At 40.6% G+C, this 24,598-nt stretch overlaps 1 protein-coding gene and 1 pseudogene across 6 annotated transcripts in view; one reads left to right on the plus strand and one right to left on the minus strand.

Annotated features, from left to right (window-relative positions):
- The window catches only part of STX8 (syntaxin 8), a 236,317-nt gene that overhangs the window by 55,812 nt on the left and 155,907 nt on the right, over window positions 1-24,598 (plus strand). For 2 of the 6 annotated variants that reach the window (XM_033091721.1, XM_033091722.1), the window contains exon 6: window positions 7,079-7,171. In XM_033091721.1, the coding sequence (XP_032947612.1) occupies window positions 7,079-7,171 (93 nt within the window). Of the gene's footprint in view, window positions 1-7,078; window positions 7,172-8,776; window positions 8,862-9,144; window positions 9,534-15,615; window positions 15,868-24,598 lie in introns of those variants that run through there. The other 4 variants (XM_033091719.1, XM_033091723.1, XM_033091720.1 and 1 more) reach the window with 4 other exon arrangements.
- On the minus strand, window positions 9,604-11,631 carry LOC117012772 (small integral membrane protein 30-like; annotated as a pseudogene).

The following is a 24,598-nucleotide window of genomic DNA, read 5'->3' on the forward strand; positions in this document are numbered from 1 at the left end:
GCTGTTTTTGTATGGTTTGCAAGCTAAAAATGGTTTTTCCATTTCAAGCAGTTCCAAATAGTAAAAAGAAGAATATTTTGTGACTGTAAACATATAAAATTCAAAGTTCAAATCCATAAATAAAATTTTATGGGACTACAGCCATGCTCATTCATTTTATGTATTATCTATGGATGCTTTCCTGCTACAATGGCAGAGTTAAGTAGTTGCTCTAGACACCATATGAACCACAAAGCCTAAAATATTTGCTATCTGGCCCTTTACAAAAATATTTGCTTACTCTAGTCTAGAGATAATTTACACCACTACTGAACTAAAACCATTATGAGTACTCTCTCTGATGCCCTATGAATTGTGAGGTGACCTGGTCAGTCTGCATATGAACTGTGTCCAACCCTGTTTGAGCTCAGAGGATCATTCTCTCTGACCCTTTCATGTGGCTTTTTTCTCCAGGCTTGGTTAGTTTCCTCACATAAACGCCCTGATAACACTCAGCTGAAGCCTCAAGATGACTCCTGTGTAAATCTCCAGAATTTTCTCTCTGTGCACCTCTCTCCTCCCTGGTTCTGTACCCTACATACCTTGTCACCTTGACCTATTTGGATTCTTCTCAACTCATGGAGACTGCCCAGCTCCATCCCCACACCACGGCCTGAGAACTGTCTCAAAGCCATAATCTGGGGCAGTCATAGAACTCATCTCATTTGTTTCCCATCTCTCAGGGATCATGGTCCTTCAATTCATGACGTCCATGTCCTGAAACTGCTGTTTTGTATATTTTGCCTGTGGTTTTGTGTTTTCTTTTCCAGTTGTTTCAGGCTAGAAGTAAATCTGGTCTCTGTCAGTCCGACTTGGCCAGAAATAGAAGCTTAATTCTCTTTTGAACTCCTTTTTCACAGTGAAATTATCCAGTAAATGGGACACTGTGCCTCTCTTGTGTCTTTATTTCTTCATACTTCACCCATGGTCATGTTTGAAGCAAAGTGAAAAAATTAAGAGCAATGCAGCTGTATACATAGCACAACCATTCATTTGCAGTGCTTTTATTCTTTAGGATTCATGGTTCCTCAAAAGCATGTCTTGCTAGATAATACTAATGAATTTTCTGATATCGTTGCTTTTTGCCAGGAAAAGCTGTTTTCAGTGAGGAAAAGCCTCCCTGTCACTGAGAAAGTGCTACATTTAGTGATTGCTGTAGGTTAGGTGTGAGAGGATGCCACCGGCAAGGTTTTGTCATTGAGTCTCCAAGACAGAGAGCATCTTTACTGAGATGTGCACCCTTTGAGAGCCTCTTGGCCTTTGGGGTTTGTTGGAGGGGTGGGGAGGTGAAGGAATTGAGGGGAGTAGCAGCACATACCGCAGGTCCGTTTGCTTTTCTCCTTTTACCTTTGTGTTTTGAAATGCTGAATCCCCTGTTGCTTTCCTAGTAAGCTGATTTTGAAGAATAAACACAGAAATGGAAGTCATCTTTACCTAAAACCCTTACTGGCCTTTTCTCTGCCTCCGGAACCTTGGTGATGTGCTGAGGTTGCTATGGCTTTACTTCACTGCCAGGTCCTGTACTAGGTATAAATAAAGAACCATGAAGGGTCATTTTTAAGTTCCTTTTGCCTGTGGTAATTTGTTAGCCTTTCTGTACTTCAGTGGACCCTTAGAAACATTTTGAAAATCATCCTAAAATAACAATTTATTGGTAGAACTTAGACTCAAGGCAATGAATGCCTTCCTTTCCTAACCTGGAGCCTAGGCCTCATGACAATCAGTCAGTCAGTCTTGGCTTCTGTATTCCTTAAGCTGTAATTTAGGCACAAATGGACATCAGGCAGAAGATGGATGAGGTGATGACGAGAACTAGATCACTTCAAAAATCCCTGAGATAGAACAAAGGAAGGTAGCTTTTTGATTAGTAGATAGACCCTTGTCTGTCAGTCATGGCAGACCTTGGAGAAGTTACGAGGTATCGTTCTATTTTGACTCAGGAGGTTTCTATTAATGGAGTTTCCTAATTAGCTCTGTCTATTTTTACCGTTACTCTACAGGTGTTCTTTCTAGTTTCTAGTAGAAAGTTGCACGTTAATTTTGGATTTCTGTGTTCTTAGGCCTCTAACTATTTTCATGTGAAATAGTGGTGGGGAAGGTGGCTAGTCAGATTCCGTTCTTTACTGGCAAACCTTAGTGGCTAATCTTTGAACCCTTGCAATCACAACTTCACAGACAACTTTCTTTAAAGATACCCTTTCTTGTATCTGTCACCTAGACCGGAATTGCTTTATTAAAATCTCAAAATAAAAACAAAAAGAGAAACGTCTATTCTTAGATCTTGTTCTGAGTCTTTCCAACGTAGTGATTAATTTTACCCTAATCTTTTAGAGTGACCTAATCTTTGCCTCAATCGTTTCTTACTTCTCTTTATTAAGGGGGAGTTCCTTCTATATGTTCAATGTGTTTCCATTGCTTCTCTCTAGGCACTAGACAACACAGCATTAACTCCTTTCCTACCACCTAAACTCAGCTCTCTGATACTGACCAGAAACCCTTTCATACGTCTACAGAGATATCATTTCTTTTTCCTACAAACCTAGAAGACCCTCTGGTCATTCCTTGCTTTAAAACTTCATTTATAATATACTTGCTGTGTGCCACCTGTTGGGCTCAGAACTGGGACAAAGACATAGGAAAGGAAGACACAGTCTCAGCCCTTGTCAAGTGCTCCCTCGGGTCTGAGGAAGGTCCCTCTGTTTTATTGACTTTTTAAGATGTTGGTTACTTTGTGGAAAATGTCAAACGTGTAAAAGTAGAGAGTGACTTCATTGTACCCATCAATTGCTTCAGCGGTTATTAACTCCTAGTCCACCTTGTTTCATCTATATGTCTACCCACCTACCCATCCCCTGGATTATTTTTGAAGCAGTTCTCCGACATTATTTCATTGGTGAATATTCCAGAATATATCTGTAAAGTATGTTTTTAAAAGATTAGGACTTTAAAAAAAAGTACAATGCCGTCATCACCCTTAACAAGTTAACAATTCCTTAATATAATTAAATATCAGCCAGTGTTCAGATTTCTATGATTGTCCTATGATTTTTTTTTTTTAGGTTGTTCACTTCAGGATCTGTACGTAGTCTGCACATTGCAACTAATTGATATGTCCCTTAAGTTTCTTTACTAGATAGGTGCCTTTACCAGCGCGCGCTCTCTTTCTTTTTTTTTTTCTGCAAGAGGTGTTGCAAAAATTTCTCGGTTGAAGAAACAAAGTCATTTGCTCAGTAGTTTCCCACCATCTAGATCTTGCTATTTGTTTCCCCATATATTAAAATACTCCTCTGTCCCACATTTTCTGTAAATTGGTAGTTAGATTTAGAGGCTTGATCAGAATCAAGTTTGTTATTTTTGGCAAGAATGCAGCATGATGATTGTCTCTTTAGTTTTAATCTACAGCCACCAGATAATCCTCTCACAATTACATGATATTCAGTTAGAAGATGGTTTTTCTGAATATCTAAAGATAGGAAGTCTCTCTCCAAACACCTAATTATTCCAAAGTGGTTTTCAAAAAAAATGATTGTATTAGTTTTCTATTGCTGTCATAATAAATTAGTACAAACTTAGTGACTTAAAATGTAAATTTATTACCTCACAGTTCAATAGGTCAGAAATTCAGTGTGGGTGTCACTGGGCTAAGATCAAGGTATTGGCAGGGCTGGGTTCCTTTCTGGAGGCTCCAGTGGAGAATTCACCCCTTTGCCTTTTCCTGCTTCTAGGGGATCATGGTCCCTGGAATGGTGATCCCCTTCTTGAATCTTCAAAGCCAGCAAGTTGCGTCCTCTCTGACCCTTCTTCACGTCTCCCTAGACCGCAGCCAGGAGAGGTTCTCTGTTTTAAGGGCTCATATGATTACACTGAGTTCACCTGGATAATCTAGAATAATCTCCCATCTCAAATTCCTTAATGTTAATCAGAACTGTGAAGTTCCTTTTGCCATGTAAAGTCATATATTCACATGTTCTGAGGATTAGGGCATGGATATCGTTAGGGGGGCATTATTCTATGTGGCATGGTGGACATCCATTTCTTAAAAATTAATGCCATTGTAAAATTGAAGAATGATTAATAGAGTGTGGTATATTGCAAAGGATCTATGGCGGTATGACTTGGGATATGTGATACGATAGTGCAGATTACAGTAATGAGCCATCATTATGACATCATTGGAGTTTTGCATGATTCTGCATAGCTGTCTACATGATTCTTGATTGTGTACATTTTTGCAAGTAGCAGCATTTTATTTTGTTCATTGTCTCTAAGGGGACCATACCACCTCCCCTTAGAAAAGCTGCTTCAGGACTTGGAGAAGCTCAGGTTGTCAATACGATTATTAGCTACACAGCGTCTCAGTTACCTGGACCTTCTGTGTCTTTGGACTGTGAAATGAAAATTTACGGTAGCCCTTAAACGTAGTGAGGAGGAGCTAAGTTCTTATAGAAATGATTTGAGTGGAGTAGAATTTTTAGCCCTCTTTCTGTTTCTCATTAGAGAGCTAACCTCTAGGTAGGTAAGGCAGACAGTGAGTCAGAGTTGAGAGGAAAGAGTGGAAGTGTAGGTATTTTTCATTCATAATCTTTGTCTCTGTTAGATAAAACAACTTTATAACTTTAATGATGCTTTTCCTAATGACAGCTGGAGAGGAATCTCCTTTCCTCTTTTTAAATTGTTTTACCTTTTAATTCACATGGACACTTGACCCTCATTCCTATATATAGATTATTTTTGGTTTGCATTTAGCATTCTATAATATTGGTCATCCTATAGCAGCACTAGGTTGATGATAGATTTATCTTGGAGGCCATCCAAGAGGTTGTTACTAAAGACCAAAAGGACCTCATTATAATGTGATTTTGCTATAAAATGGTCCCTTAGAACGATCCCTGGAGACAGCAGGTCATTTGTATAGTTTAAAAAGTACGAAGTGTCAAAAAATGCCACTAAGGGGTCCTTACCTCACACCATTAGTTTAAATAAATTCCAGATGAATTAACGAGTTAAGTGTAATGGCTTAATTCCATAAAAAGACTAGGAAAAAAATATAAGTAAATGTTAACGTGATCTTGGATAAGAAGACCTTTGTGATTTCTGCTTTTGTAGATATGCCTTTTTGTGAAGCAGTCATTTAAAAATCCCCATCAACAAATGAAGCTGCAATTGGCATGTTACCCTCATCTGGCATGTTGCTTGGGTAGAAAGAGTCCTTAGAGTCAGCCTCAGAATTTTCTTCCAAATGTACCTGAAAGCAAAGGAAAAAGTTCTCACAGAGATCACGGAGACTGCCTACTTAAAAAAACAAAACCAATATCAAATTTTAAAGAAAGGATTTTGAGTAACTTGAGTTCTCTTTAAATTTTCAAAATCTAGGAAAGTAATACAATTTTTTTAAAAAATGCTATTTTTCTATTTATTGTTTTATTTCCTGGTTTTTTACCTAATAACATATCATGGACTTCTTTCAACATCAAAATATACATGGGCAATATCACTTCTAATGGCTATATAGTGTTTTCTTATGTGGATATACTATATGTTTTTAAACAAATCACTGTTTGGGCATTTAGATACTTTCTAATTTTTCACAATTGTAAATGTATCAGTGTGAGTCCAATCGGGAGAGAGAAAGTTGAGCAGGGAAAGTTTAATATACAAAATTATTAACTATGACAGGGAATTAGAATAATGAGGGATTTGCTGGCAAGAAGAGAACAGAAAGAAATAGCAGGTAAGGTGCAGTCACTAACCCTCAGGCTGAGCACAAGGAAATGCCCCATGTCCCCTGGGCTGAGATGCAGACCTTGTGGCGGGGGGCACGGCTGGGGTCACTGGATTTCAGGGCAGTCGCTGTAGTGCTCAGGCAAGCCGGTGAAACTCGCTAGAACCTGCCTTCTGGGGTGCCGGGGAATACTGTTCATGGGGAAGTATCTAACTGGAGGCACTCTGTTATAAAACTGTCCAAGGAGGGGGTGTATCGGGAGAAGTTGCTGGCCTCGGGGTGCAGCTGGCCACTGTGCCCTGAAGGAGCTGGACACTGAAGAAGCTATAAGCACTGCAGGGGCCTGTCAAGAGAGCAGGCTGGAGGCAGGACGCAAAACGCTTTCCTCCTGTTATGTCTCTGCATCCCCCTCTACTGACAAAGCTGGTAAAGGAAAAAATATTGAGAGGATCCATCCAGATCCATTTCACAGAGCAGTCAAAAAGGGTGAAGTTGGAGCTAAAAGGCAATAAATTGATAAACCAGCACAGCAAGCAGTGCAAGGAACATCCCTGTATATACATCATTGCATACTATCTGAATGTTTTCTTACGTACATTCCTAGACATAGAATTGATAGATTAAAAAGGTAGGCACAATTTGCTCTCTAGAAAGGTGTGGTATATTACCTACCCTCCTGTGACTTGGTACTTAGGAGCTTCTAGTTCTTCACACTTTAGTTAACCCTGGGTATTAGCATTCTTTTTCATTTTTATTTCCTGTCTATATCCTTTACTTATTTAAAAAAAAATTGGAAGATTAAGTCTTTCTTATTGATTTGTACATGCTCTTTATGTATTAAGTACTGGAAAGTTAAAATGTTTGTGTAGTCAGGAGTGACCACTTAGCTCAGTTGGTTAGAGCGCGGTGCTCTTAACAACAAGGTTGCCGGTTCGATCCCCACATGGGCCACTGTGAGCTGCACCCTCCACAACTAGATTGAAACAACTACTTGACTTGGAGCTGATGGCTCCTGGAAAAAACACACTTAAGTAAATAAAAGTTAAAAAAAAAAGTTTATGTAGTCAAATCTTGCATTACTTCATTTTGAATATTTAAAAATTTAATTCACCTGGACATCATTTTAGTTTAAGGCACTGAGGTAGGTATTTAATTTTTTCTTTATTTTGTTCCAATAATGTTAATTGCTTTCTCTTTTTCCAATCGATTTAAAGTGTTCCATTTATCATTTATTGAATTGTGTTATAGGCTTGGGTATATTTCTGCACCTTCAATTATTTGTCTTTGATTTTCAGTTACTTGTACTTTTTCTTTCAGAACAGGACGCAGGCCTTGATGCCCTTTCCTCTATCATAAGTCGCCAAAAACAAATGGGGCAAGAAATTGGAAATGAGCTGGATGAACAAAATGGTAAGAACACGTCTGAGATGGGCTCAATTTGCCATCAGTATAAATATTGAAGGCTTGAATATTTGTTGAATGATTTTAAAATTACAAACCATGTAAGTGGTTGAATATCCATGGATTATTATATGTAATTCAATTGAGGATGGTTTGGCAGATTTAGATTGCAGTAACTAAATACTATGTAAAGAAATTTGAGGACAAGTTTACCGTTCTCTGTAGCTGCTTTTAAAAATGCTTTGTTTTAGAATCCATTTATTCCAAGAGCTTTTCTTTATGTGTAATGCAATGAAATTGCTTAGTGTATTGTATGCTGCCGCGAGGGACAGCGAAGCTGCGGGGACTCTGTGTCATCTCCACGCCTGGTGTACCTGGTTCCTCTTCCATCATAAGTGCCAGGCTGCTGGGCAAAAAAGTGCTCGAAGATCTTTATTTAGGGCTTGATGTGACACATCTGGTTGGAGATAGATTAATTTGCAAACCACAAGCATGATGGCTTTGGGAGAGACAGCTTTAACTTGAGAGCCTACCCAAAGGCTCTTGTGCACAAAGTGTGTGGTCTGAGGGGACAGGAACTGCAATGAGAGTTGTAGCATTAGGAATGGAGAAGAGAGGATGGAGGCAGGGGACTGATGGCTCTTTAACTGTGATAGACACAGTCAGGGGAATTGGGAGGGTCACTGGTTTGTGAGTGGCGATCATAAATCCAGTTTGGACGTGTCCAATCAGAGATGCCAGTGAGATCTGAGTTGAAGTATTGAGTAGACAGTGGCAGATATGGTACCAGAGCTCAGTGAGAGGCCAGGACCAATGAGAAGAGATGTGAGAAGCTTCAGCATCGAGGTGATGTGTGAAAGTTTAGTTTCAGTGAAGCCCCTACTATGTGCTAAGCACTTTCATCTGTGTCATTTCATTTCATCAGAACACAGCATCATGATGGCAGTGTTACCTGTTTTTGTTAGCGATGAAGCTAAGAGCTGCTGAGGGACTTCCTAATGTGACATTACTTAGGCGTGACAGAACTGAAATTCCAACCCAGGGCTTCTGATTCTAATGTGACTGCCTTTTCTATTATGTTAGCTTCCTCTCTGAGGAAAACAAAGTAGGGACAGAAAAGTTAAAAAGTAAGGGATTGTAAGGCCCATGATAGAATGACTTTCAAGTACAGTTATCACATACGAGTGAGCATGGAAGCCCCGGGAGTAAGCAAATGCTTGCTCTGGAGGGAGGGCTGCCCCGTCGAAATTGTACAAGTAGTCCTTTTCTTGATCTCTACGAAGAATGAGTTCATTTGTTCCCACAGTACTGTTCCATTTATCCATCATAAATAAATAAGTAAATTCCATCTTCTATCATCTATCATAAATACATAGATTACTAAAGAAAATGGAGAAACTCTCTCTTTACAATTCTAATAGTGGTTTTTAGTAGTTTAAGCACAGAGAGGTGGACAGTTTAGTCCTTTTCCTGATGGTGGTAATGTGAATATGCTAATTCATGTATTTGCATATAATTCAGTTATTGGCCAGTTCCTTCCTTGAAAGTATTGGTAAGAAACTTAGCTCTGTAGAAAATCTGTCTATCATATGTACAAGTGTTCTTTATTCCAAGGAAATTTAGCCTGTTCAATGAGCCTGACTAAAAAGGACGCCAGCCACCATAAGGGTGAAGCGTACCCATCCTATGATGTGCTTAGGTAAGCCACTGGACAATGATCTGTGGGTCAGTGGTACACACTTTAGTGACATGCTGACTTCCCACATGAATATATTTTTCCCACATAAGCAATCACACCAACATGTCCTTATCTTGTCTTTTCTCTAGTTCAATGGTTATCATACTTTGCTGCATATTAGAAACACCTGAGGCACTCTTAAACCTCCCAAAGCCCAGGTCAAACCTGAGTTAGTTTCCTGTTGCTATTCTAACAAATTATCAGACTTAGTGGCTTAAAATAACACACATTTATTCCCTTGCAGTTCTGAAGATCAGAAGTCTGAAATCAGTGTCACTGGACTGAAATCAAAGTGTCCCTCCAGAGGCTCTGGGGGAGAACTCATTTTTTGGCCTTTTCTAGCTTCTAGAGCTGAATTCCTTGAATCCCTTGGCTCGTGGCCCCTTTCTCCATCTTTGAAGCCAGCACTAGTCATCATGCTGCCTTCTGGGTCAAATCTCTCTCTGCCTCTCTTTTATAAGCACACTTTTGATTACATTTAGGCCCCAACCACATATTTTGGGATAATCTCTCCATCTCATATCCTTACTAGTTAATTTACGATTTAAAATTTTTTCCATTACAGTTGACATACACCGTTCTATTAGTTTCAGGTGTACAACAGAGTGATTAGATATTTATATAACTTCCAAAATGATCACCCTGGTAAGTCTAGTACCCATCTGACACCATACACAGTTATTACAGTATTATTGACTGTATTCCCCATGCTGTACTTTACATTCTTGTGACTGTTTTTATAGCTGGCAGTTTGTACATTTTAATTCCTTCCCCTTTTTTATCCTTAATTTATCAACACACCTGCGAAGTCCCTTTTGCCATATAAGGGAACATTCACAGATTCCACGGATCAGGATATGGGTGTATGTTATTCAGCTTACCACATTACTTTCCTAAACTTTAAACGTGAAAATTCAGCTGAAGGGCTCTAGCAGAACTTTGCAATGGTAGTTCACTGATGTGTATATGAAATCTTTGCTCAGTTAGTGTCGTTCAAGGAGCAAAATGGTTATTTTCTAGCTCTTTCAAAGGACACACTGCTCTCTTCAATGCCAGTTTTTTGTTTTTTGTTTTTTTTACAACATATGGGTTTATATTTAATATAGTATTGCTAACCATGGGGGCATTAGTTAATATAAAGGCTTTTTAAAAAACATTAAATCTCTTCTCCGTTTTAATGTCAATATAAAGTATTTTTTTTTACATTAAATCTTTTCTCCTTTTCAATGTTAGATGCATTGAATACATTTATCTAACATTTTTCCCCCAAAGAAATAAAAGTTTTAAGTTATGACTGACTGTATTTGATATTTAAGTACAGTATCAACTTGGGAGATACCAAAACCAAAATCTAATAAAAATATGGAGAAAAGACTCCTCACTGACACAGGAGGCAGTGATTACAACTGAACAGTGGCGACTTCCTAGGATCCTGGGCAAGAATTTCCTTCTTCCAGTGTCATTTGCTTTGAGAATTCTGAGACCATGAAATATTACTTATGCAAATTTCAGCCATCTTACTTCTTTGACCCTCTTTTTCACTAGCAAATACAAATTATAGACTGCATTTTTCAGTGCATTATTTGCGGTGAAGAAAGCATTTTTATTCCATTTAACATACATATATCAATTTATTCCCATTTATAGGGAAACAACTAAGAATGTAAAATTACCCTATTTACTATTTCTTTGGACCTTTCAGACACCAAATCTCAGTTTTTAACCTAAATGGCACAAATGTTTTCAGGGCAAGGATTGATTCTAAGAGGCCCTTCAAAGTCATATCTGTCCATTTCTCTTTTGTGCATATAGCCCCAGACAAGCACAAATGCCTGTAATGCTGCAAACCACACCTAACGAGAGCGATTGCATTTCCAGCTTCTATTGCTTCAACAACAGGCAGCACCAAAAGCAGTCGCAATGAGGACTAAGAACAGTTGTGTTGAAAACTGAGGTCACAATGTTGGGACCTTGAGATGGCTGGATCATGAGTGCTGAAGGTTTCAAAGAAATAATATGTATATAATTCTATCTGACTTGAAATATTCCCTTCCTGGAGCTCTGAATGCTGAAGGTAAGAGGTTCCAACGGGAGAGCACCTTCCAGGAAGCAGCCATTACAGGAATGATGAGGAGGGAGGAGTCTCTAAACTACATTTTCCATAATCTCCCCAAGGCCAGTATTGGTGCTGTTGGGACACTTAGTCTTCCTTCTCACCTTGATTTCTTTCAGAAAGCGAGGAAAGGCTCAACGATTGACAGAGATATCACAGGGATTGGCCAAATTTAGGATATCATTTGAACATCAAAAACAATGATGAGAACTGACACACACTAGCAGAGATTTGTGAAGCAGCTATTTTATCCATCAGAACCATCTCTGTGGTTCTTGGTGCTGACTTTAAGGTTGGGCCAATGCCAAAATTAGGTCTCAGAACCATCTATTTTGGTTAAGTCAGTCCTGTTCATTTTCTTGTTTTATGTTCTTTTCAAAAGGCCCTGTCCTCTTGAGCATGAATTTGAAGGAATTTTTCAGTAAACCAGTACCACAGCTCTTAGTTCTGGAACAGCATCTGTGTAGTCTTGACGGGAGCCCTTTTGTACCCAGCCATCCTTGGACTAAAGGGCTTAAACTCTGTGGTTCCGTGAAGTGATCTTGGTTCAGCCCTTTACTCCTCTGTCCTGCCAACCCGCACCTTTGCCAGCTCCCAGCCCCCACACCCAGCAGACATTTAGGCCTCCATTTACTGGCATTGTCACTTACTGCTAATCCTTTCCCTCATTAGGCTTGGTCACTGGCATATGAACAGGATAATTACGGGGGTTGGTCAGGCTCTTTTTTAACTCTCTATGAGAAGATTGGAAACTGAATTCCTAAATTGATGATAATTCGACCCTTCAGCTTTGTGGTTCTAAGTACAATGTAGTTTGTTAGTAAGGTTTTGATACTTGATTCCAAGATGGCCTGGCTGGACTTTATCCGAGCCTATCGTTTGTCTCATTTAATGAAAACCAAGAGAATAATTCAGTAGGTTGGTAAATCAAATAGAGATATTTACAACCTAAGTGGTATCCTTCGCCAGTGTCTCAGACTCCTCATTGTACACTCGGGTCACAGTAAAAATCCAGACGGGGCTGCAACCCTGTCCTCAACACCTATAGATATAATGGCCTTTTTGATTTTGACAGAAGGAATAAAGGCTGATTATAGTCCTGGAAGGGATATAATTTTTATCCTCTGAGAATCTCTCAGTTCCTATGAAAGAAAATGGCTGACTCTGCCCTATTTCTGAGGAGCAAATGTGCACATCAGAAAACCGCCAGCATGACTGCAATCTCTCTGGGAGGCCACCACAGAGAAAACCCAGCTTATTTTGGCAACCGATGGAAAAATACCTCATGATTCTCTATGTACACATGTATGTATCCGGGTCTAGAATGAAGATGAGGACTGGGGAGGTGTGGAGGAAACAAATGAAAAGGATGGGGTTCAAATGTATGATTAGAAGAGTCTCTGACTGTGACTAGCATGGGAGATGTGTATATTCACATATAACTATGTGAATGTTCGTCTGTGCACGAGTGGGATTTACATCCGTAATGTGAGCATATGAGAAGCAATATGCAAGTATACTACTAAATACATTCTCTCAGCACATTCAACAAGGGCACTGGTTCTCAACTACTTAACAGCACATTGAAATCATCTGGGAGCTTTAAACAATACTGATGCTTGGGCCTTACCCTTAGAGATTCTAATTTGATTGGTATAAAGTACTGTGGTAGGCAGAAAAGTGCCTCCTCTGCCCCAAGATGCCTACCCGAAAATAAGACCGGGTCTTATACTGTATTTCCTGAAAATAAGATCAGGTCTTACATTAATTTTCGCTCCAAAAGACGCATTAGGGAGTATTTTCAGGGGCTCTCTTATTTTTTCATGTACAACAATCTACATTTATTCAGATACTGCCATGTCATCTTCTTCTGGAACATCGTCATAATGTACTAAATGCGTCCGTCTGGCTGACGATTTTAACTGGGGCTTATTTTCGGGGTAGGTTTTATTTTCGGGGAAACACGGTACATACTAGAACCTATGAATATGTTAGATTACATGGCCCAGGGGCATCAGGTTGCAGATGGAATTAAGGTTGCTAAATCAGCTGGCCTTAACTACGAAAATCATTCTGGATTATCCGGGGTGGGCCCAATGTAATCACAGAGGTCCTTAAAAGTGGAAGAGGGAGGCAGAAGTTAGAGGTCAGAGCAGTGTGAGAAGGGCTCAATCTATTGTTGCTGGCTTTGAAGATGGAGGAGGTGGCCATAAGCCACGGAATGCAGGTGGCCTCTAGAAGATGGAAAAGGCAAGGAAATTCATTTCTCCCCTAGCGCCTCTACGAAGGAAGTCAGCCCTGCCAACATGTGCTTCTAGCCCAGTAAGACTCATGTCAGACTTCTGACTCTAGAACTGTAAAATAATACATTTGTGTTGTTCTAAGCCCCTAAGTTTGTGGTAATTTGTTACAGCAGCAATAGAAAACCAACTCAGATTGGGTCAATGGAGGGTGTAATTCCTTAAGATCCCTGGCTGATAGAATAGCCACCAATTCAAACATTGCTGGTCACTGTGCCAGTGAGGAAGAAAGCTCTAGAAGGTCTTCTTCCTGCAATGATATGCTCTGGCCCAGAAGTGACGTGTACATTTCATTCACAACTTACTGGTCAGAAGTCATCAGGTGCCCCCACCCAGCCACTAGGAGGTATAATCATACCAATATATCCTGTTGAGGGGACAGGGGGCCCCAAAATATTGGTTGGATAGCACAAATGAATATTGCAAGGGCAGTATTTACCAGTTAAGGGCCAGACTGCCTCTGATACGTACTAGGTACGTGACCTTGAGCAAGTTTCTTAGTCTTTCTCCTAACTTTCTTATCTATAACAGGGATTTTAGTGCCTGTTTTATAGTGTTGTTATGAAGATGAAACAAGTTGGTATGTGTGAATCTCTTGGGATAGTACCTCACACATTGTAAGCACTCTAAAAGTATTTTTATTATTATTATTATTAACTCTATTTATTCACAGTACAGACTTTTGGTCAAAATGGTAGACTGAGCTGAAGAGGTAGCCCCCCCATTCCTTTTTTCAAATATATAGAAATGTTAAATGAAATTTTTAAAAATCTGGTTTCCAATTCTTTGCTGAGTTTGGAAGCCACAAAGGGGATTCTCCGTGTGTCAGAGATGAAAGCATGAACCTGTAGCAGAGAGTGGAACAGAAGCCGCATGGCCATCAGAAAAAGCTGAACCAGACATGTACCTCAGAGCCTACTGTTCTGATACCCATGCAGAGATGGGGACTGAAGTTGTGGTCCATGTGCATTGTGAGGGGCTGAACGTGGGCTGTCCTTAGAAAGCCAGAAACTGGGAAATGGCAATTTTATGAAAAAACTAATTTCCCCCATCCCCATCCAAGAATGAGATGCGCAGGCCACCCACCTTGGGCCACAGCCACCCTTATATTTTTAGCATGCATACCTAAGTTTACATTTTTCTAACAAAGTCTAAAGCAAATAAATATCACTGAATAAATCAAGTTTACAATTCTTAAACTTTCCTTCACACTCATCTTTCATGTTGTTTTAAACTGCAGCCTCCCCTTTTTTTTAGTCAGTATTTTATTTGGATTTACCAACATGTTTTACTGATTTCCGTTATAATGTTGTATTCGTTCTACTCAGCATTTCTAATTGATTTTTTTTTCAATTTTGAAAACTATACTTTTAAACGCCAATAAACTTTAATGCTCACAATTGCTTTTTTCCACAAAAGTATGTTTTTAAGGTTACAAAATCTTTTAAACCTTTGAATGGTACTAGTTAAAACTTTAGAAATTTCCTTCTGCTCCCTGCATTATTTCTGTTCCTCTTGACAAAGTTTTGTTTTGTTCATCTCAGTCTTTCTGTGTCATGCTTTTATGGGCTGAATTATGGCTTCTCAAAATTTATATGTTGAAGTCCTAACTTGTAAAACTTCAGAATGTGACTATATTTGGAAATAGTGTCTTTAAAGAGGTAATTAAGTTAACATGAGGTCATTAGGGCGGGTCCTAATCCAATATGATTGATGTCCTTAAAAGGAGGAAATTAAGACACAGACACATATATAGACGGAAGACCATGGGAAGACACAGGGAGAAGATGTTTGTCTGCAAGCTGAAGACGGGGGCCTCAGAAGAAACCTCAAGCTGACATCTTGATCTCATACATCTAGCCTCTAGAATTGTGAGAAAATAAATTTCTGCTGTTTAAGCCACACTGTCTTGGTACATTGCTATGGCAGCCCTAGCAAACTAGTATATGTGCTATGGGCTTTTTCTTACATATGTGCTAATTCTTCATTGACTTCATATTTGTGAATTAAGGACCACATAGATGAGTATAGGCAGCTGAGGTAGGCTTTCTGTATATGTAGGTAGGTTTATTTACCCAAAAACCTTGTTTCTCGAATAAGGGGACTGGTTATATACTCAGTATAAATGGACAGGGTAGACCAGTTGACAGATTTCCCTTGAATGTATGTCATTAGGTAGAAGAGAACACAAGCAGATTCAGGACCCTTGGCTGTAACCCTTGCCCCCAAATTTCAAAGGTAAGGAGAATCTTAACCTTGGGGTGACACCTTTTACATATTGTATTTCTTTTCTCCTCTGTAGTGTGTCCTAGAGGTTCTTCTTTGACTCATTCTCTAGCCTGGACACCAACACCATGGGCACTCACCAGGCAAACCTTCCTCTCTAGAGAGCTGTTCTGGTGGCTTCCGCTGGGAGCCAGTACTGCAGCCTACAGTCTACACAGGACAGGAGGAAGGGCCCACTGGCTCAAGTGTTCTGTAGACAACTCTCTACTCACATGCCCTGATTCCTGCCTGACAGCCACTTCTTTGTAGGACATTTTTTGGGCTCCCAATAGCAATTGACTCCAATCTTGGAGCCTCTCCAGGGTTCTGTCAGGAAGAAAGAGCCCTTGTCTGTAGCTCTGATCATGTATTTCAAGTTGTTCTTTTTTTTTATTTCCAGTTTTAGTTTATTTGTTAATACAGTCCCAACTAAATAAAGTCTTGAAATTGACTTATTCACCGATAGTACTCCTTGATGTTTTCAATGCCACCGTGAATTTATTCTTTCAAAAATAATTTTACTGGCATTTCATTGTGTCTTGGGGAAGAAGGGGGCAGTTGTGTATATTTACTGTCTTGAGCTCAAAGTCTCTCTTTTATATTTGTTACGTGGTGACGGTATCTATAGAAATTGTTTTGCTGAAACAGCTAGTGTTCTGGAAGCTTCAGTGAAACAAGTTTTTAATATAGTCTTGTTTTCTAGGGCTTCTGTGATTTGAGTGATATCTCCAAGTTATCATCTGATGTGTTCATAGATGAATTTGCCTAAGGATAAGACAATTGGAGATACGGAAGGTGATTATTTTCCATGCACTTAACGGTATTAAGTACGTGGTGAATGTAAAATCAGTTCTTTATCAGAACATTCATTTCATCTCTAGAAGGGGCTGGTTTATGGGAAGGAGGTTACTGGGAGAGAGAGAGAAAGAGACTGAGCTAGCAAGAGCAATTGTGTTGTTCCAACAATCGTCTGACACCCGCTGGATGTCCAGTCATTTAATTCGATTTTGTCACTATTTACCTGGAGTTAATGTCAGATTCCACAGGTTTAAGGACTCAGTCCCAAAAGACTGCCTACTCTTCAGATGCCAGCTGCAAGTCCCGGCTATCCCTGAGCACTTGTGCCCCACTGTCTACAAATACAGGGTTCCCATGGTCCCCCTTCAGGATTTAATAATTTGCTAGAATGACTGAGAACTCAGGAAAATGCTATCCTTATGACTACAGTTTTGTTATAAAGGGTACAACTCAGAAAAGCCAAATGGACGAGGTACATAGGGCAAGGTCTTGGGGTGGGGGTGCCCATTGGTCATTAGGGTGGGCACGCCCTCTCCAGGCGTGTCACCCTCCCAGCACCTCAATGTGTTCACCAACCTAGAAACTCCCCAAACCTCATTGTTCAGGAGTGTTTTTGAGGCTTCATTACATAGGCACGATTGATTAAACCTTTGGGCACATGAGGAACCCAACCCAGGCTCTTTGAATTTCCTGACTCTGCAAAAATGATATTCGGACACGTGCACAGTGTTTATCATCTGGCTTTGCTGCTAGCTTTAACTCTGATGATGAACTGAGTTGGGCCCCCTTTGGGTCACAAGGACTTATTTTGCCCTTCTGGTCTAGTGCCTCCTTTATAACCCTTTCTTCTAGGCCCCTATCTTGGTCTTCACCTTTGCCAGTCTAAGAGGCCATCCAATGAGAGAGAGGCAAGGATTTTCCAAAGGAAAAGTTGTGGAAATAGTTGTCAAGGAAAAGGGCATTTATCGGCAGACCCCAGGACAGCTGGCCTGGGTGACTCATCGGGCTTCCTTTCCCCTGGGCTTCACCACAGTTCCTGTTTGACTTCCAAGAGGGAGGCTAGCAGGCCAACTGTAGCAGCTGAACTGGAGAATGGACGACAAAAAAGCAAGCCAAAATGAGAGACCAAAGAGAATCTCAAAGGAAAAGCCAAAGCGATCGCAGCTGCAAGAAGCAGATCATACTGGAAGCTCAACCTCCCACTGCTTTGGCCCAATGACATTGTTCCTCCTCCTTGGTGCCTTTGCAGGAAGGGGAAACCTGGAGCTCTTCTTGGAGGCTATGTTGGGGTCCCCTAGTCCACCCCCAGGTTTGGTGATTTGCTAGAAGGATTCATAGAACTCAGCATATACTTGTCGACTCACTAAATTTTATTTATAATCCCCAAATCAATACTTGCAGTGCTTTTGCAATTATTCATGGAAATGTGTAGAGGTGAAAAATTTTGAGTGATCCATTTTGCACATTCCCAGCCAAGGTCAAACAAGGCGAGGCTCTGTGTTTTTATTTTTGCTCTGATACGGAGATGACCGAAGGATGGAGATCTCTGCTCTGGGGCCGGCTGACTGGGGTTTGAATCCCAACTCCGGCTCCTGTTAGTGGGGTGGCCTCAGGCAAGTCACTTAACACTTCTGAACTTTGTTTTCTCTTTTAGAAAATAAATAGAATCTACCACGTTGAGTTGTTTTAGGATTTAAAATATAGTCTATGTGGGATATATATAACGTATATACACACATTAATACATACATACAGAGGGTGCCAAAAAAATGTATACACATTTTAAGAAAGGAAAATATTAAAATTGTAATACAATGAATGACGCTAGCATTCATTTGATTAACACCGTCTTTTGAGTGAATGTCATGCTACACGTTGGTACTGTAATACAATTCAACTTCGAAAAGTAATATATAGATAACATCTCTTAAAATGTGTACATTTTTTTGGCACCCCCGGTATTTCCTTTAGGAACAGTGGTTCCGTATTTGCTAATTCAGTGTTCATGGTGACTTTATAGAACATAACTACTGCGAATAACGAGAATCAATTCTGGTTATACTCATGGTTATGATTTACTACAGTGAAAGAATGCAAAGCAAAATCAGCAAAGAGAAAAGGTGCATGGGGTGGAATCCACGGAAAGCCAGGTGCAAGCTTCCAGTGGAGTCACACAGGATGCGCTTAATTCCCCAACAACAAGTTGTGACAGCACCTGTGAAATGTTGCCAACCAGGGAAGCTCATTAGAGACTCAGGGCCCCGGGTTTCTTGAGGGTATTGGTCAGGAAGGCACCCTTTGCCTGGCACGTTCCCAAATTCCCGAAGGAAAGCAGGTGTTCAGCATAAACCGTATTTTTATACAGTTTAGGAACAGTTTTTCATACTCTTATCAGTTAATGGTGGGAACCTTCCCCAAATCCAAGTTCACAACCGCTAGCCAAGGGCCAAGTTTGTAAGTAGGCCTTTCTGAGAACAGCAGTTAGGCCTGTTGTGTTCATTGTTTTCTGCACAGAGGCCTACACCAACTGTAGTTTCTTTATCGTGTTATTACATTCCCTATGACTAGAGGCTCTGAAAGAATGAGAATGCTTGATTCCTGAGAAAAGTAGGAGTGTGCTCTTCCGAAGCAAAGGGAAAAGCCACTGAAGACAAACTTTAGAAAACTGTAACTATAGAAAACTTTAGAGAAAAGGTAAAAGCCACTGAAGACAAATTTTAGCTCTTCCCAAGTTTCATCTAGAATATTTGCAGGCCAGTTCCATAACTGAAAACCTTTAGCTGGGCTTGGCTTCTTTTTAGGAGTCTCAGAGAATGTGCTTTTAAAAGTGGAAGTTCAGCATATGGGGTGGTGAAAAGGATTGAAGAACTTTGGTAATAAAAACCAAAGCAGCAGGAAGGAAGTGGTCTGATTAGAACCAAGTGCTTCGGCCGAGAAAGACAGCGTCGGAAAGGAACTGAAGTTGCTGAGCAGTAGTTTCAATTGATTTAGAATCCTTAAAGGAGCTGGAGCAGGAAGGTAACGTGGTCTTGACAGTTTATTTTGGGTAGGGACATGATGTTCTCTTTCCATCTGGACAGTCCTGCCAGCAGAGAGAAGTCTTCGAGAAAACATTTTGAATGTACTGATAAAGACCTTTTATTTTACTTTTATTATTAATACACTTGTTTTAACTGTCTTAAACCAATCTACTTTAGGAACTGGATTGACATCAAAGGTAAAAGTGTTCTGTCCATCAGTTTGGTTAGTTTGAAATCCATAAACACAGCTTCAAAAAATTGTATTGTATATTAAAGAATTAACAGTTAGTCAGAGTATGTTTATAACGAGCCTTTGAGTTTATTTCAGTGGTAAGTGTTGTATACCCACAACTAAGTGAGCTTAAGGAGACCCCAGGGTGTGTCTGTACCCCTTGGGATCATTTAGGTAGAATCATTTGAGGCTCTTGATACAGAAGCGACCCTCACTTCTGTTTCTGGGTTCACTCCTGAGTCATGTAGGATTCGTGCCTCTGAGTTTAGAATAGTACTCATTCTGAGCTTGACTGGCTTCTAGGGGTGGGAGAGGGTATCCGACATTTCAGGGGAGCAGGAGCGTGTGGAAGTCACGGTGCGGGACACCTCCACACCTCCGTGCTGTTTTCCTTCTCCCTTTTCCTTTTCCAAAGGGAGCCCTTCTCCAGGAAGCTCTGCTCTTTCCACAGTTAACTGAGTGCACTTCACACTCCTCAACGAGAAGGGAAAGGTCTTCCTTGCTGATTTTATCCAGTTGTGGTGGTGGTGTCAAGGAGGGAAGGAGTGGTTGGGTATTCACTCCAATCCTTAAACCTCTACTTCTTTACGTTATTGTAAAATCTGGACAGTAGCCGTTGTGTTTCATCCCATAGAGCCTGCAACACAGCCTTACTGATTTAGCATGAGACTCAGGCAAATTGCTTAACTCTTCTCTATGTCTCAGGTATCTCATTTTTAATTCAGAAAATAATGGCATTCACCTCACAGGGTTTTTGTGAAGATTAAATGAAATAAAACATAGAAAGGGGACACTGCCTCGCATCCGAGGTCAGACAGTTAAGTTTGCGAACTCATCCTAGAAAAATGCTACATACTTCGTTGCTGAATATCACTACGGTCACCTTTGAAGTCCTCCCCTTGGGAAGCTGTGCACCGACGCCAATGCCTAGTCCACCTTTCAAAGCAATTACGGAACTCTTTTTCTGTAATGGCCATCAGAGCTGTCGTCATATTACCCTTGATGTCGGGAATGGCATCAAAATGTCTTCCCTTCAATATTTCCTTTATCTTTGGGTAAAGAAAGAAGTCATTGGGGGCCAGATCAGGTGAGTAGGGAGGGTGTTCCAATACAGTTATTTGTTTACTGGCTAAAAACTCCCTCACAGACAGTGCCATGTGAGCTGGTGCATTATCGTGATGCAAGATCCATGAATTGTTGGTGAAAAGTTCAGGTCGTCTTTTTCACACAGCCTTTTCAGCACTTCCAAATAGTAAACTTGGTTAACTGTTTGTCTAGTTGGTACAAATTCATAACGAATAATCCCTCTGATATCAAAAAAGGTTAGCAACATCATTGCAACAAGTTTGCGAACTTAATTGTCAGACCCCTTTATAACAAGCATTCAGCAGCTGTTCATGTGAATGTCACCAGGATGTCTTGTGCTTCGAAGGTGATTAGTGAAGGTTTTTGAATGGAGATTCCGCTGGTTCTCATGGGCCACTGGGCCACACCACTGGCCCTGTTAAACCTGTCAGGCCAAGGGAGTTGGGAGGAGGGCATACTGGTCACAGGTCTATGGGACTTTGTTGTTGGAAACGAGTGTGGGGATTTATTATCATTATATCTTTTAGGATGAAACTGGGGAGGAATCTATAACACCCTTTTTGAGTCTTTACTGTTTTTGTAGAAGAGCTGGCATATGTCTTTCCAGTACTTATTTCCACACTCTGTGTTGAAATGTCAAAGTATTAGTCCCTCTCAGCAGCCAAAATGTCTTTTCATCTTGTAAGTAGTACTTAATTTATCTTCCAAGGTGATTAATGAATTTAGTCCACTCGGGAAATACGTGTCCCCGCCATGTTTTCCAAGACCATCCTATCCTGTTCAACCTGTACCTATTCCTGTTTTAATAGTCCTTCCATCTAATTTTCCCAGTTTTATTTATTTTCTAACCCTTTTCTATGAACTTCAGGGCATAAGAAAGAGGGAAAGAAGATTGAATAGTATGGTGGTCAAGAACAAAAAAGCTTTGGAATCGGAAATACAGCCCCCTCCAGCCCGTTACTCTAGCTGTGTGACCAAGAGCAATTTACTTAATCTTTCCAAGCTCCGTTCCCCATAGACCAGGGATGGTAACGCCTACCTTACGGGCTGTGAGGGTGACACTGAATAGGGTCATGCGTAGGCAGTGCTTCGCCCAGTGGCCGCCCGGAGCGAAGCCCTGGCGGCCCTCCGTGCAGGGCAGCTCTTGTTGTTACAGAGCTCAGATACCGTAGCGCGCTGTTCAGTTCGTCATACTCTGTGATGACAGGCATGCTGCTTGAAGAAATGTTTGAACTCGCCTTTTTGAAAGTTCAGTTTCTCCAGGTGATCCCGCACACCTGTGATATGGCTGATCTCAGGGTATAAATTTCTCCACTGCACAAAATTTCCTTTTCACCACGCACAATTCATTTCTGATCTTAGTCACTGAACTTGGAACCTTCTGGTTTTGATTGGCTAGTCAGGGTTCACTGAGGCAAATTCTTTCCTGAGATTGCTCCATATGTTCAGGAAAGGGAGTGTTTGTGAGCTGCACAGGCAGTAATGTAGACACGAAGCCAGAAGACAGCAGTCTGTTGCCATTTTCAGCTACTCCCGGTGGACAACTGGGCAGGATGATTAATTTTTTAGCATCTTTGTTCTTTCTGTTTAGTTATAACACTAGAGCTGTTTAAATCACTCTGAAAATAACATGCCTGACATTTCTCCGGTTAAAAAAAAGCCCCCAAAACCTGAAGTAATAATCTTCTGCCTATTACCGAGGAAGTGTTTTGGTGAGAAAGGAGAGAAAATTGCATGACTTAGGGGAGAAGAATAATTCTGACTAGCTTCGTGGTTGAGAATACATTAAAACCTAACAAGTTCAAAGGCATGACCAAAAGTGTGTATTTAAGAGGCTCAGCTTGGCATCAGAGGGCACTTATGTTCCCTAGCTGGTCCGTCTCTCTGGCTACCGCACTTATCTGGAACATTTATTTTATGCCCACTTCTGACACTCTTCACTTAAGACACACACTTGAGATATTTCAGCACTTAGAGCCCTCCAGGAATCTCAGTATTGTACTTAGTAAGTAGCAGAGACCAGAATCATACTTTGATTTCACATTTAAATACCTTCCTTTCCTTCTTGTGCTGTTTTGTAAGTCTAAAGGAAAAGTAGTTGAGCAGTCACTTACTCAGCCTACTCTGTGTAAGGCATGTAGCTAAGTTTGGCATTTGATTTAAGGATTATACCTAGCAGTAGACTTATAATATAGGTATAAACATTTGCCTGTGTCGTAGCTATATTCCTAAAATAATTGCATGTCATAATGGAAAGATCGTAATTGCAGATCATAATTTAAATCCCTCAGCATACCTTTCTATTTATAGGAATACCTCTTCTTCTGAAGCAACTATTCTTTTTGATAATTGCCTCTTGCAGCTACTGATTTTTAAGAATCAGATTTAAGAAAGGTATAGAGCACGCATGGGAACTGTCTCAAAGAAGAATATGTCAGTCCTGTGATAAATAAAATATTTGATTTTAAATTAGAGTTAACATTATTTTGATTTGGAGGAAAGAAAATACTGAAAAAAGTTTCTTAATGAAAGAAACCCAGTAATACCTTTTTTTTTTAAAAAAATAAGTAATTCTGTAGTAGGGAAAAAATATAAAATTATTACTGTGTGTTGGGTGCCTGCTGTGTGCCAAGAACTGTTCTTTCTGGCTTGCATAAGGAATTGTATTTAATTGTCACAGCAACCCTGTGAGTGGCAGTGCTGTTCCCATCTTACAGATGAGAAAACTGACACTCAGAGAATAGAGTGGTCATCTAAGCAGCTTCAATAAAGTGGCAGAGCTCTCTCAGGCTGTGTACCATTAGGCGAGTTAGGCGCAGGGCTATATTCTGGAATGGGGATTCTTTTACATGACTCCTCAGTGAGATTCTTCCCCTCTTCATAGAAGATCAGGGAGATCTTGCTTCACTTCCTTTAGGGCCCAGGTTGAATGGATATTTCTCCCTTGGACTTTATAGGGCTGTGCCCTAGATACCGGGTCTCCATCTTCCGGTGCCCAGGAAATATGGCTGGCTCCTCATTTGATATGTTCCCCTAGCTGGTTCCCTGACTCTCCCTCAACTAATAGTACCCCAGGGTAGAGGAATCAAGAAGGTGCCCCAAACAGTCCTCTCTGTACAGACTCACTTTATTAAAGGGAACATTACTCCCAGATGATTGTTATTTAGGGTTTCAGTGTATGTTTTATCGCTTCACAATGTTTTTTTCGCATACAAATCCTTGATAGGGGAAAAGAACTCGGGGTTAAGGGAGGTTTTGTTTTCAGTTAAGTCACAAATGATGTCTGCTTTGGTTTGCTTAAAACTGTGATTAAGCTACTAGGTTAGTTGTCTTCATTAAATCTGCTACTCTCTGTTGACTTCAAGTTTCTTCATGTGAAGGCCTAATGCTCTGGGTTCAAGAGACTTGCACCCTCCTCTGGTAGGACCAGCCACCGTGGTGGTGTTCCTCCAGATTCCGTCATCCACCTTCCACAGGCACTGGCTCTACAAAGTCACGCTCTCTCCTTGTATCTGAATATCTGGCTGTCCTTTGGGCTTACTGCAAATACACTCTTACCAGGAAGGCGAGACTATCTCTTCTTTATTTTATCTTGGCTTCTGTGTCTGAGGAACCCTGTGTTAGTAATTTCGTAGGGGGGATGTGCCAGAATCTCGGGTGGTGGTAGGTGGAGGGTGTGTGTCTCCGGAAAAAGTTCCAGGTGATTCTGATACACGACCCCTCACCATCCTGCTGCCTCTGAAAATCACCCCTCTCCACACTGATCTGCATTGCTCTGTCCCCTCCCCATGTGGCGTTCTGTGGAGCAGCTCACATTTTACATTGATCCATTTTTGGGTCTGTCAGGGAAGATAACATTTTTTTCAGGAGCTCTGTACGTGGTG

Source organism: Rhinolophus ferrumequinum, chromosome 21 (assembly GCF_004115265.2).
Source record: "Rhinolophus ferrumequinum isolate MPI-CBG mRhiFer1 chromosome 21, mRhiFer1_v1.p, whole genome shotgun sequence".
NCBI lineage: Eukaryota > Metazoa > Chordata > Mammalia > Chiroptera > Rhinolophidae > Rhinolophus > Rhinolophus ferrumequinum.